The sequence below is a fragment of the Lepidochelys kempii genome, chromosome 6 (assembly GCF_965140285.1).
Source record: "Lepidochelys kempii isolate rLepKem1 chromosome 6, rLepKem1.hap1, whole genome shotgun sequence".
Taxonomy (NCBI): Eukaryota; Metazoa; Chordata; order Testudines; family Cheloniidae; genus Lepidochelys; species Lepidochelys kempii.
Window position 1 is genome coordinate 175,352 of NC_136385.1, and position 11,774 is coordinate 187,125.

General features: G+C 67.4%; 1 protein-coding gene across 1 annotated transcript; it reads right to left on the reverse strand.

Annotated features, from left to right (window-relative positions):
- Positions 1-513: 513 nt before the first annotated feature.
- On the reverse strand, positions 514-11,117 carry LOC140912236 (rab GTPase-binding effector protein 2). Its single transcript, XM_078853021.1, has 12 exons — positions 10,368-11,117; positions 8,249-8,368; positions 7,723-8,067; positions 7,389-7,505; positions 4,162-4,260; positions 3,897-4,028; positions 3,287-3,476; positions 3,119-3,130; positions 2,973-3,028; positions 2,642-2,740; positions 1,370-1,486; positions 514-1,237 (listed from the first exon to the last, which is right to left on the reverse strand). The coding sequence occupies exons 1-12, from the start codon at positions 11,115-11,117 to the stop codon at positions 1,136-1,138; spliced, it is 2,139 nt and encodes a 712-aa protein (XP_078709147.1). The 3' UTR covers positions 514-1,135.
- Positions 11,118-11,774: the final 657 nt, after the last annotated feature.

The window sequence follows — 11,774 nt, forward strand, 5'->3', positions numbered from 1 at the left end:
CCCCTAGGGGGGAGCAGGGCCACTACAACCAGCGAGATTGAGACTGGGGCTGTCCCCGGCTGAGCTCCCCAGGCAGGGAGCTGGGACACTCATGGAGCTGGCTTGTCCAGGCAGTAGGAACCAGACACAACATGAAGTGGAGCAGCACTGAGCGGGCGCTGGCCAGCCCCAGCTTCCCCTGCTCAGGACACTAGTGTGTTTCTTGAAGCCCTGGCTGCAGGAGGCGCTCAGCTCTCATTTAATGCCCAGTACCTGGTTCCAGCTGTAGCAGCAGGGGAGAAAAGCTGAGGCAAAGAAAAAGAACCAGTGTCATTTTACAGGGTGGGACTAATGATTTTAGCACAGGTTAGGCTGGCAAATGCGCAGGTGGGGGCATGGGGTTCCAGGCCCTACATCTTCGCCTGCGCTGCCTCGGTCAGTCTCATGCCATTGTCCCACTGCCCCGGGCAGCTGACTTGGAGAAAGTGGACCACTTTAACATTAAAGCAGACAGATGGATGCAGGTCGCTCAGAGAGTATGGTCACAAAGTCACCTTTATTAACCCTGCCCCCTGTGGGCCCTCCACACAAAGGCAGGCTGGTGGATTGTTAGTGGCAGGGGAGCCAGCGGGCCCTGCTTGGCCCTGCCCCTTCCCACCCATTGTGGAAGGAGGAAGCTGGGGGAAGGGGGGAAATGGAGGATGGACACTGAGCTGGAGCTGGCCTCCCCCAGCTCCAGTCCTCAGTGTTAGTAACTGTCAGTAACATGCTGTCTCCTGTGGTGTGAGCCAGAGCTGGGGGCCACACCATGACTCCCTGCCCCATAGGCCTTGCTCTTGTGGGGGGTGAACAGCAGCTGCATTTTTGGTTAGTGTGCAGGTGGGGGGCACCATCCCTGAGCTGGGGCGGGGAGGGGGGCAGAGAGAGGCTGGGACCCGTCTCCCCAGGCTGATGGCCCTAATCCCCCACAGGTGGTTGGGGAGGGGGGTTAGTAGAGGATGGCCACTCAGAGCCTGGCCTGGGGCATGGGCAGTGTCCAAGGCCCCCCTAGTGGGGAAGGGAAGGGAAGGGGTTGGAGTCTGTGCCTGCCCAGGGGAAGGGTGGGTGGTATCCATGCCCCCCCACCCAGGGGAGGGCCTCTTGCTGTCCCAGCGTCTCAGGGCTCCTTGAGCTCCGTTACATCCTTCAGCCGCGTCCCGTCCACAATGCTGCGCACCTGCTCCAGCGAGGGGGCCTGGCGGATCCGTTCCAGCTGCACCTGAGGGATGAGAGGAGAGTGAGAGAGACAGCTCGAGATCCTGGGCCGTGGAGACACCCCCCTTCACCCCCGACAGGGCGCAGCTCCCCCATGACAGACAGCACCTTCTCCAAGACACCCCCCAGCCGGTACCTGCAGAGTCTGCGAGAGGCGGACAAAGTCTCTCTGCACCTGCTCACTGGTGTCCAGCTCCGCCTGCAACCGCTGCAGCTTCCCCCGCTGCTCGGACAGTGCTGCCTCCAGCCTGGCCTGGGGGAGAGACTGTCACAGCTCGGGGACCAGCCCTCCCACCTCTCCCCATTCCTCTGCAACACCCCCCGCACACATCCCGGCCTCGGGGAGAGACTGTCACAGCTCGGGGACCAGCCCTCCCACCTCTCCTCATTCCTCTGCAACACCCCCCACACACATCCCGGCCTCGGGGAGAGACTGTCACAGTCCTGGGACCAGCTCTCCCACCTCTCCCCATTCCTCTGCAACACCCCCCGCACACATCCCGGCCTGGGGGAGAGACTGTCACAGCTCGGGGACCAGCCCTCCCACCTCTCCCCATTCCTCTGCAACACCCCCCGCACACATCCCGGCCTCGGGGAGAGACTGTCACAGTCCGGGGACCAGCCCCCTCCCCTGACTCCTCTGCACCCCCACTCCAGCCCAGCCTGGGAAAGAGACACCATGAGGGCCTTGGGACCAGCTACAGCTGGTTGGTCCCTGCCTTACATGCCCCACTGGGGTGGTTGCAGAGCACTCAGGGGAGGTGTAGGGTGGAAGGAGCAACGTGGGAAATGTAACACTTTTCTGAACCAGGTGTGGGGCTCAGTTTACACACACGCCCCTTTGTCCTGGGGGCGGAAGGATTCGTCCCCCCAGCTGCACTGGCGGCGGGATTAAGGTGTCATTCGATGCCCCTTCGATCTCACACCGGCAGCCAACCTGCTGTAAGCGGGGTTCCTGGCCCATTGGGGCAGGGCAGTCGCAGGCGGCTAGATGTGGTGCTGGTTGTGAGCCAGGACCAGCTAGCTCCTGGCCTGGGGAAGCGCTGCGGAGCAGGGGGGCTGGAAGGCAGGGCAGGGGCTACGTGCGCATCAAGAACTGAACAGGACGGTCCCAGGCCTGCCCGGGAGGGGGACACGTGGGAGCCAACCGCTGGGGCTCTCAGTGAGAGGGCGCAGAGCCAGAGGATAAGCTGGCTCCCAGGCAAGATGCCCAGACCTATCCTGGTAGGTACGAATGGCGTAGTGAGTCCAGGACAGATGAGGGGTGCCCCCCACGGCACTGCCTAACAGCCAGTGCCCCAAACCCCCAGAGACCCGTGTGGGGGCACCAAGGGTGTCTGAACAGGCAGCCTGCCCCAGTGGAGGTGAGGGGTGCTGTGCAGGGGAGGGGCTGGCTCGGCTCACTCACCTTTTCCTGTTCCCAGGCCTGGCCCTGCCGGTCACGCTGGGTCAGGTCCCCCTGAAGCCGCTGCATGTCCTGCTCCAGCCCCTGTGCCCGCTGCTCTGCCTTCAGGGGGGAAGGGGAAACCAGCGTGACCCCACCATCCCCTCTGCCCCCAGTGCTCTGCCTGGGCAGCGGTTGGGGGGGGGAAATCAGTGTCCCGCCCCCCACGGCATGTCCTGCTTGTGTGGGAAGAGTTCAGCATAGACCTCCCCGCCAGACACACACCTCTAGGGGGCACAGAACAGGCCCCTCCCCATTCCCAAGGACCCTCCCCCCATATCACCAGCCCCCTCACCTGCCCCAGCTGCTGCTGTAGCCTCTCCATCTCTGACCGGAGGCTGCACAGGGAGGCTGGGGAGACACAGATGGGGCAGGGGGTCACCATGAGGGGTGGGGGTGAGCAACCGACACACCCACCCCCCTCCCCTAGTCCCCACTTACCCTCCATGACCTCTGCAGGTGGGAGCGATGGAGCCGCGGGAGGGGGCCGGGGGGGAGAAGAGAGACAGTGTTACAGCGAGGGGGGGTGCTTTACCTGCCATGACACCCCCAGCCCGACCCCTTTCCCCTCCCCCACCATTGTCCCCATGCCCCCAGCCACCCCCTTACGGCTCTCCTCGCGCTGGGCCCCCAGCTGGGCCTCCAGAACCCCCTGCAGCCGGGCCCGGGCGGCCTCCTCCTCGTCCAGTCGCTCACGCAGCGTGACGATCTCAATGCGCAGCCGCTCACTATGGTGCTCACTGGCTCGGCGCAGGGTCCCAGCCTCCTCCTGCAGCCGGCGCACCAGTGCCTGCAGTTCCTGGGGAGAGATGGGGGGGAGAGCTGTACCCCAAAGCCAGCACCTACAGCTCCTGGGGGCGATGGGGGAGAGCCGTACGTCGGTACCCGCAATGCCAGCACCTACAGCTCCGGGGGGAGGGGGGGTGAGATCCACACCTCGACATCCCCCCCTGCACCTACAGCTCCTGGGGGGCTGGCTGGGGGTGAGACCCACACCGCAATATCCCCACCCTGCACCTACAGCACCTGGGGGACTGGGGGTGAGACCCACACCTCGATATCCCCACCCTCCACCAACGCCTACAGGTCCTGGTAGGGACTGGAGGTTTGCATGGGAGTGCACCCCCTGCCCCGCCCCACACACCCCCCCGGGGAGGGTCAGGGAGATGGCCTACAGACCCCCAACCCCCTGGATGTCTGGTCTCAGCCCCTGCGGTACCTGCACGGAGCTCGGCAGTGGTGGCTCCTCAGCAGGGGTCGGGGTGGGCCGGGAGCCCCGCAGCCCCTCGTTCTCCTCGCTCAGCCGCTGCACCTCGTAGCTGAGTCGCTTGTGAGATGATGCCAGGTCAGCCTGGAGGAGGGGGTGGGGTGAGCAGAGGGATTGGATCCCCCTCACCGGTGACCCCCACCATGGATCCCAGCCCCCCAGCCACCCACCCTCCATACCTAGTCTTCCCCACCCTGCCGGGCACCCCCCTGCTCACAATCTGCTCCTGGGTCCGGTGCTGGGTCTGGGACACTGTCGCCTGTAGGTTCTGCAGCAGCTGCTCCGAGTTCTGGATCTGATCCAGCAGCACCAGCACCTGGGAGAGACTCAGCCATCAGCACGAAGCAACCTGGCCACAGGGAGAGGGGCTGCATGTCAGCCCTCAGGGCACTGGCAGAGCTGGGGGAAGGGCTGGGCTAACAGGGGGCTGCGGGTTGGAAATAAGGGGCACTGACAGAGGGGGGGAGCCCAGGGCCAGGCTAGCAGGGGGCTGCGGGGCACCGGCTGCACTGGGGGCAGAAGGGGGAGCCCAGGGCCGGGCTAGCAGGGGGCTGCGGGGCACTGGCAGAGCTGGAGGGGCAGTGGGGAGAGCCCAGGGCCGGGCTAGCAGGGGGCTGCGGGGCACCGGCAGAGCTGGAGGGGCAGCGGGGAGAGCCCAGGCCGGGCTAGCAGGGGGCTGCGGGGCACCGGCAGAGATGGGGGCAGAAGGGGGAGCCCAGGCCGGGCTAGCAGGGGGCTGCGGGGCACCGGCAGAGCTGGAGGGGCAGCGGGGAGAGCCCAGGGCTGGGCTAGCAGGGGGCTGCGGGGCACCGGCAGAGCTGGAGGGGCAGCGGGGAGAGCCCAGGCCGGGCTAGCAGGGGGCTGCGGGGCACCGGCAGAGCTGGAGGGGCAGCGGGGAGAGCCCAAGGCCGGGCTAGCAGGAGGCTGCGGGGCACCGGCAGCGCTGGGGAGGGGGAGCCCAGGGCCGGGCTAGCAGGAGGCTGCGGGGCACCGGCAGCGCTGGGGAGGGGGAGCCCAGGGCCGGGCTAGCAGGGGGCTGCGGGGCACCGGCAGCGCTGGGGGCAGGAGGGGGAGCCCAGGGCCGGGCTAGCAGGGGGCTGCGGGGCACCAGCAGAGATGGGGGCAGAAGGGGGAGCCCAGTGCCGGGCTAGCAGGAGGCTGCGGGGCACCGGCAGAGCTGGAGGGGCAGCGGGGAGAGCCCAGTGCCGGGCTAGCAGGAGGCTGCGGGGCACCGGCAGAGCTGGAGGGGCAGCGGGGAGAGCCCAGGCTGGGCTAGCAGGGGGCTGCGGGGCACCGGCAGCGCTGGGGGAGGGGGAGCCCAGGGCCGGGCTAGCAGGGGGCTGCAGGGCACCGGCAGCGCTGGGGGCAGGAGGGGGAGCCCAGGGCCGGGCTAGCAGGGGGCTGCGGGGCACCGGCAGCGCTGGGGAGGGGGAGCCCAGGGCCGGGCTAGCAGGGTCTGCGAGGCACCGGCAGCGCTGGGGAGGGGGAGCCCAGGGCTGGGCTAGCAGGGGGCTGCGGGGCACCGGCAGAGCTGGAGGGGCAGCGGGGAGAGCCCAGGGCTGGGCTAGCAGGGGGCTGCGGGGCACCGGCAGCGCTGGGGGCAGAAGGGGGAGCCCAGGGCTGGGCTAGCAGGGGGCTGCGGGGCACCGGCAGAGCTGGAGGGGCAGCGGGGAGAGCCCAGGCCAGGCTAGCAGGGGGCTGCGGGGCACCGGCAGCGCTGGGGGAGGGGGAGCCCAGGGCCGGGCTAGCAGGGGGCTGCAGGGCACCGGCAGCGCTGGGGGCAGGAGGGGGAGCCCAGGGCCGGGCTAGCAGGGGGCTGCGGGGCACCGGCAGAGCTGGAGGGGCAGCGGGGAGAGCCCAGGGCTGGGCTAGCAGGAGGCTGCGAGGCACCGGCAGCGCTGGGGAGGGGGAGCCCAGGGCCGGGCTAGCAGGGTCTGCGGGGCACCGGCAGCGCTGGGGGAGGGGGAGCCCAGGGCCGGGCTAGCAGGGGGCTGCAAGGCACCGGCAGCGCTGGGGGAGGGGGAGCCCAGTGCCGGGCTAGCAGGGGGCTGCGGGGCACCGGCAGCGCTGGGGGAGGGGGAGCCCAGGGCCGGGCTAGCAGGGGGCTGCGAGGCACCGGCAGCGCTGGGGGAGGGGGAGCCCAGTGCCGGGCTAGCAGGGGGCTGCGGGGCACCGGCAGAGCTGGAGGGGCAGCGGGGAGAGCCCAGTGCCGGGCTAGCAGGAGGCTGCGGGGCACCGGCAGAGCTGGAGGGGCAGCGGGGAGAGCCCAGGCTGGGCTAGCAGGGGGCTGCGAGGCACCGGCAGCGCTGGGGAGGGGGAGCCCAGGGCTGGGCTAGCAGGGTCTGCGGGGCACCGGCAGCGCTGGGGGAGGGGGAGCCCAGGGCCGGGCTAGCAGGGGGCTGCGAGGCACCGGCAGCGCTGGGGAGGGGGAGCCCAGGGCCGGGCTAGCAGGGGGCTGCGAGGCACCGGCAGCGCTGGGGGAGGGGGAGCCCAGGGCTGGGCTAGCAGGGGGCTGCGGGGCACCGGCAGCGCTGGGGGAGGGGGAGCCCAGGGCCGGGCTAGCAGGGGGCTGCGGGGCACCGGCAGAGCTGGAGGGGCAGCGGGGAGAGCCCAGGCTGGGCTAGCAGGGGGCTGCGGGGCACCGGCAGCGCTGGGGAGGGGGAGCCCAGGGCCGGGCTAGCAGGGGGCTGCGGGGCACCAGCAGAGCTGGAGGGGCAGTGGGGAGAGCCCAGGCCGGGCTAGCAGGGGGCTGCGAGGCACCGGCAGCGCTGGGGAGGGGGAGCCCAGGGCCGGGCTAGCAGGGGGCTGCGGGGCACCAGCAGAGCTGGAGGGGCAGCGGGGAGAGCCCAGGCCGGGCTAGCAGGGGGCTGCGGGGCACCGGCAGCGCTGGGGAGGGGGAGCCCAGGGCTGGGCTAGCAGGGGGCTGCGGGGCACCGGCAGAGCTGGAGGGGCAGCGGGGAGAGCCCAGGCTGGGCTAGCAGGGGGCTGCGAGGCACCGGCAGCGCTGGGGAGGGGGAGCCCAGGGCTGGGCTAGCAGGGTCTGCGGGGCACCGGCAGCGCTGGGGAGGGGGAGCCCAGGGCCGGGCTAGCAGGGGGCTGCAGGGCACCGGCAGAGCTGGAGGGGCAGCGGGGAGAGCCCAGGCCGGGCTAGCAGGGGGCTGCGGGGCACCGGCAGCGCTGGGGAGGGGGAGCCCAGGGCTGGGCTAGCAGGGGGCTGCGGGGCACCGGCAGAGCTGGAGGGGCAGTGGGGAGAGCCCAGGCTGGGCTAGCAGGGGGCTGCGAGGCACCGGCAGCGCTGGGGAGGGGGAGCCCAGGGCTGGGCTAGCAGGGGCTGCGGGGCACCGGCAGAGCTGGAGGGGCAGCGGGGAGAGCCCAGGCCGGGCTAGCAGGGGGCTGCGGGGCACCGGCAGCGCTGGGGGCAGAAGGGGGAGCTGCCCATGGTACCTGCTTGGCACAATCCTCGCTGCTCCGAGTTAACGCCTCCTGCAGTCGCAGCTTCTCCTGCATCACCGTCTCCAGCTGCTCGCTCAGCTGCTGCCAGGACTCCTGGTGCCGCCTGGCCTGGGGGGGCCGAGGTCACAGGTCACCCTGTCCCAGCCACGTCCCCCGCACCCCAGCTCTAGCAGCCCTGCACAGCATCCTCCCATCCCCCCCAGGATCTCCGCTCCCCACATCCCCAGCTGCCCTCCTCCCTGTTCCCCACACATCTGTCACCCCCCCAGCCCACTCCCACCTCCCGGCCCCCCACCCTGCCCACAGCTTCCCCCTCCAGTCTCACCTCCTGCTGCAGGTGCGTCCACTCCCCATCAGGCACCAGCTGGAAGCCAGGGGGCGGCAGGTAGATGCTCTCAGGCACCAGGGTGCCGGTGGACAGCAGGGAGGCCGTGTCCTCATGCTCTTGGTTGGGCCGGCGCCGGGGCCGGGGGGAGCCAGCGCTGGAGCTGGCGATGGAGACAATGGAGATGCTGTCGCAGCCGCGGGCGAAGGCCATGCCACCTCCCAGCTCCTCTTCACCCTCCGGTCCGGAGCCTTCATCCCCCTCTCCCCCAGGGTGGGCAGGGGGCACCCGGCTGGGATCCTCCGCATCAGACAGCAGGGACTCCGATGAGCAGCAGAGTGAGCCCTGGGGGGGAAGGAGTCACAGGGCAGAGCGAGCCCCCCCCCACAGTCAGAACAGCCCAAGTCCATGCACATTGGGCACCCCTTCCCTCCCCCCAAACACATTCCTGCATGGCCTGGCTCTCCGCCCCCCAGCACCCACTACCCCACTCCCCCCCACACGGTTCCCCCCCTCCGGGTCTCACCTCAGGCCCCCGCAGCCCCTGGATCAGCCCCTCGGCCCGGGAGAGTTTGCTCTTGAGCTGGGCGATCTCCTCCTCCATGGGCAGGACAATGCTGCGCAGCTGCTCCGAGTCCTCCTGCGCCTGAGTGGGGAGAGACTGAGCCAGGGACCCCCAGCATCCCCTGCTCCCCAACATCCCCTGCCCCACAGCACCCGCCCCCCAACCACAGCCCCCGCCCCCAGCACCCGCACCACAGCCCCTGCCCCCCAGCCACAGCCCCTGCCCCCAGCACCCGCACCACAGCCCCTGCCCCCAACATCCCCTGCCCCCCAACCACAGCCCCTGCCCCCAGCATGCCCTGCCCCCAGCACCCGCACCACAGCCCCTGCCCCCCAACCACAGCCCCTGCCACCAGCACCCCCGGCCCCTCAGCACCCACACCACAGCCCCGTCCCCCGACATCCCCCGCCCCATAGCACCCAATCACCCCCTCTGCATCCCCCAATGCCCAGCACCCCCCGCCCTTCACCCACAGGCACTCGTAGTCCTGAGGCATAAGAACATAGGAACGGCCCGACTGGGTCAGACTAAAGGTCCATCTAGACCAGTCTCCTGTCTGTCGACAGTGGCCAGTGCCAGGTGCCCCAGAGGGAATGAACAGAGCAGGGCAATTATCGAGTGTCCATCCCCTGTTGTTCAGTCCCAGCTCCTGGCAGTCAGAGGTTTAGGAGTATCTGGAGCAGGGGGCTGCATCCCTGCCCATCCTGGCTAATAGCCATTGATGGACCGACCCTCCAGGAACTGAGTTACAGTGGAACCACAGAGTTACGAACACCGGAGTTACGAACTAACCACACCCCTCCTTTGGGGCTGGAAGTACACCATCAGGCAGCAGAGACCAAAACAAGCAAATCCAGGACAGTGGTGTGTTAAATGTACACTACTAAACATATAGGGAACGTTTAAACAAAGATCTGACCAGGTAAGGAAACTTTCTGTGTTTCTTTCATTTAAATTAAGCTGGTTAAAGCAGCGCTTTTCCTCTGCACAGTAAAGCACCAAAACTGTGTTCAGTCAAGCTTCAGCTGTAAACTTTTGAAAGAACCACCACAACATTTGGTTCAGAGTGACGACCAACGTCCATTTCCAAGGGCTTCATAACTCTGAGGTTCTGCTATAACCCTTTTTTGAACCCAGTTATACTTTTTGACCTTCATGATATCCCCTGGCAAGGAGGTCCCCAGGCTGACTGTGCTGTGTGAAGAAATTCCTTCTGTTTGACCTGAACCTGCTGCCGACTAATGGTATTTGGTGACCCCTGGTTCTTGTGTCATGTGCCCCCTCAGTCATCTCCCCCAAGCTGAACAGCCCCAGTCTTTGTCATCTCTCCTCAAGCAGAAGCTGTTCCATCCCCTCATCACTGTCGTTGCCCTTCTCTGTACTTTTTCCATTTCTAATGGACCTGTTTTGAGATGGGGCAACCACATCTGCAGGCAGTATTCGAGATGTGGGCGTACCATGGTCTTATAGAGAGGAGATATGATATTTTCCGTCTTCTTATCTAACCTTTTCCTACTGGTGCCCAGCATTCTGTTTGCTTTTGTGGCGGCCGCTGCCCATGGAGTGGATGATTTCAGAGACCTAGCCACAGTGATGCCAAGATCTCTTTCCTGAGTGATAACAGCTAATTACCACTCACAAAAAAGATCTCGGGCAGGGACAACATGTGCCAAGGACCCCCCAGACCTCCAACTACTGCCCCAACCCCCTCAGGCCCTACCCCTGAACCCACAGGGCCTTCCACCTACCCGCTCTGCGTTCCCCACGCACCCCCACCCATCAGTGCCCCCCACCCTGCACCCACTCAGAGTCTTGCTTAGTCTGGGGAGCAGGGCAAGAGCCAGGGACCCCACAGCCTCCCAACCCAAGCACCCCATATCTACCTTCTCCAGCCCCCAGCGTCCCCCACCCTTCTCCCACAGCCACTCAGAGTCCTCCTGAGCCAGGGACCCACCCACCCCTCACCCTTAGCACCACCTCAGAGTTCTCCTGGGCCGGAAGATCAACCTGGGGTCCCCAACACCCCTCAAGGGCCCAGCCCCTTTCCTCACCCCCAGGGGCCCATCCTCCCCTGCCTCACCTTCTCCATCTGCCGCTCCAGCGAGTCCAGGGGGTTTCCCTGTGCCCGCTGTTGCTGCAGGCAGCTCAGCTCCCGGCCCCCCCATGAGCCGCCACCATGCTGCTCCTGCTGCAGGGCCGCCAGGCGTGCCTCATAGCTGCTGATGGTGTCTGGGGAAGCAGCAGAGGGCACAGTGAGGCGACAGGAAGCACCGGGTCCCACCCAGCAAACGCTCCGGACCTCTGGGAGCAGAGGCCCAGCCTGGCACAGACACTCACAGACAGGGGCAGTGTGGAGGGGTGTCTGGCTTCTCTGGACATTGGCAGCTTGCATCCAGCTCATCTGACATACATCCCCAATGACGGGCACTGAGGAAGTGGGGCGGTATCCTGGCATGTAAGGGGGCTGGGCATGGGGGTCTGTATCGGGCTGGTGGCAGGTGGGGGACGGAGGTGGGGGGATGGGCAAGTGGGCAGATTGGGCACAGCGGTAGGAGTATGGAGGGCGTGTGGAATGGCGGTAGGCCTGTGGGGTGCAGACGGGAGCCGTGGTAGGCGTATGGAATACGGGGGTGTGTATACAGCGGCCGATGGCAGCAGGAGTATGGGGCAGCAGAAGGGGTAGTGGGCATATGAGGATGGTGGTAGAAGTTTGAAGGGCATGGGGGGGGGGAGGCTTACGGGGGTGCGTATGGGGCAGTACCAGGTGGCTGGGGGCCGAGGCAGGCATATGAGGGTACGTATGGGGCTGTGGCAGGTGGCTGGGAGCCATGGCAGCAGGCGTAAAGGGGTGCGTATGGGGCTGTGGCGGGCGCACGGGGGTGCATATGGGGCAATACCAGGTGGCTGGGGGCCATGGTAGATGTACGGAGACGGGGGGCATGTGAAGACAGCTGTAAGAGTATGGCAGGGTGTGGGGAGTGGCAGTAGGCTTGGCAGGGGGTTGTATGGAGGCAGTGGGCTAGCATGGGGGGCTGCGTGGGGTGGTGTGCATGGGGGCTATGGGGAAGTGGGGCAGCGTGGGGGGTGTATGGGGGCAGTGGGGAAGCACGGGGGGGCTGAGCGGGGCGATGTCTATGGGGGCTATGGGGAAGAGGGGTAGCGTGGGGGGTGTATGGGGGCAGTGGGGAAGCACAGGGGGGCTGTGGGGAAGCATGGGGGGCTGCGTGGGGCGGTGTGTATGGGGGCTATGGGGAAGTGGGGCAGCGTGGGGGGTGTATGGGGGCAGTGGGGAAGCACAGGGGGCAGCGGGGGGTGTATGGGGCAGTGGGGAAGCACAGGGGGCAGTGGGGAAGCATGGGGGGCTGAGCGGGGCGATGTGTATGGGGGCTATGGGGAAGCATGGGAGGCAGCGGGGGGGAAGCACGGGGGGCTGCGTGGGGCAGTGTGTATGGGGGCTATGGGGAAGTGGGGTAGCGTGGGGGGTGTA

Bases quoted from the DNA above. Each gene is read 5' to 3' on its own strand.
- LOC140912236 (XM_078853021.1), bottom strand. From the start codon at position 11,117: ATGGCTCCCAGCCACCTGCCACAGCCCCATACGTACCCTCATATGCCT. The intron at 7,506-7,722 runs GTGAGACTGGAG...CGGCCCCCCCAG, and splicing joins GGACGCACCTGCAGCAGGAG to GCCAGGCGGCACCAGGAGTC. The intron at 2,741-2,972 runs GTGAGGGGGCTG...TCCCCCCTGAAG, and splicing joins TACAGCAGCAGCTGGGGCAG to GCAGAGCAGCGGGCACAGGG.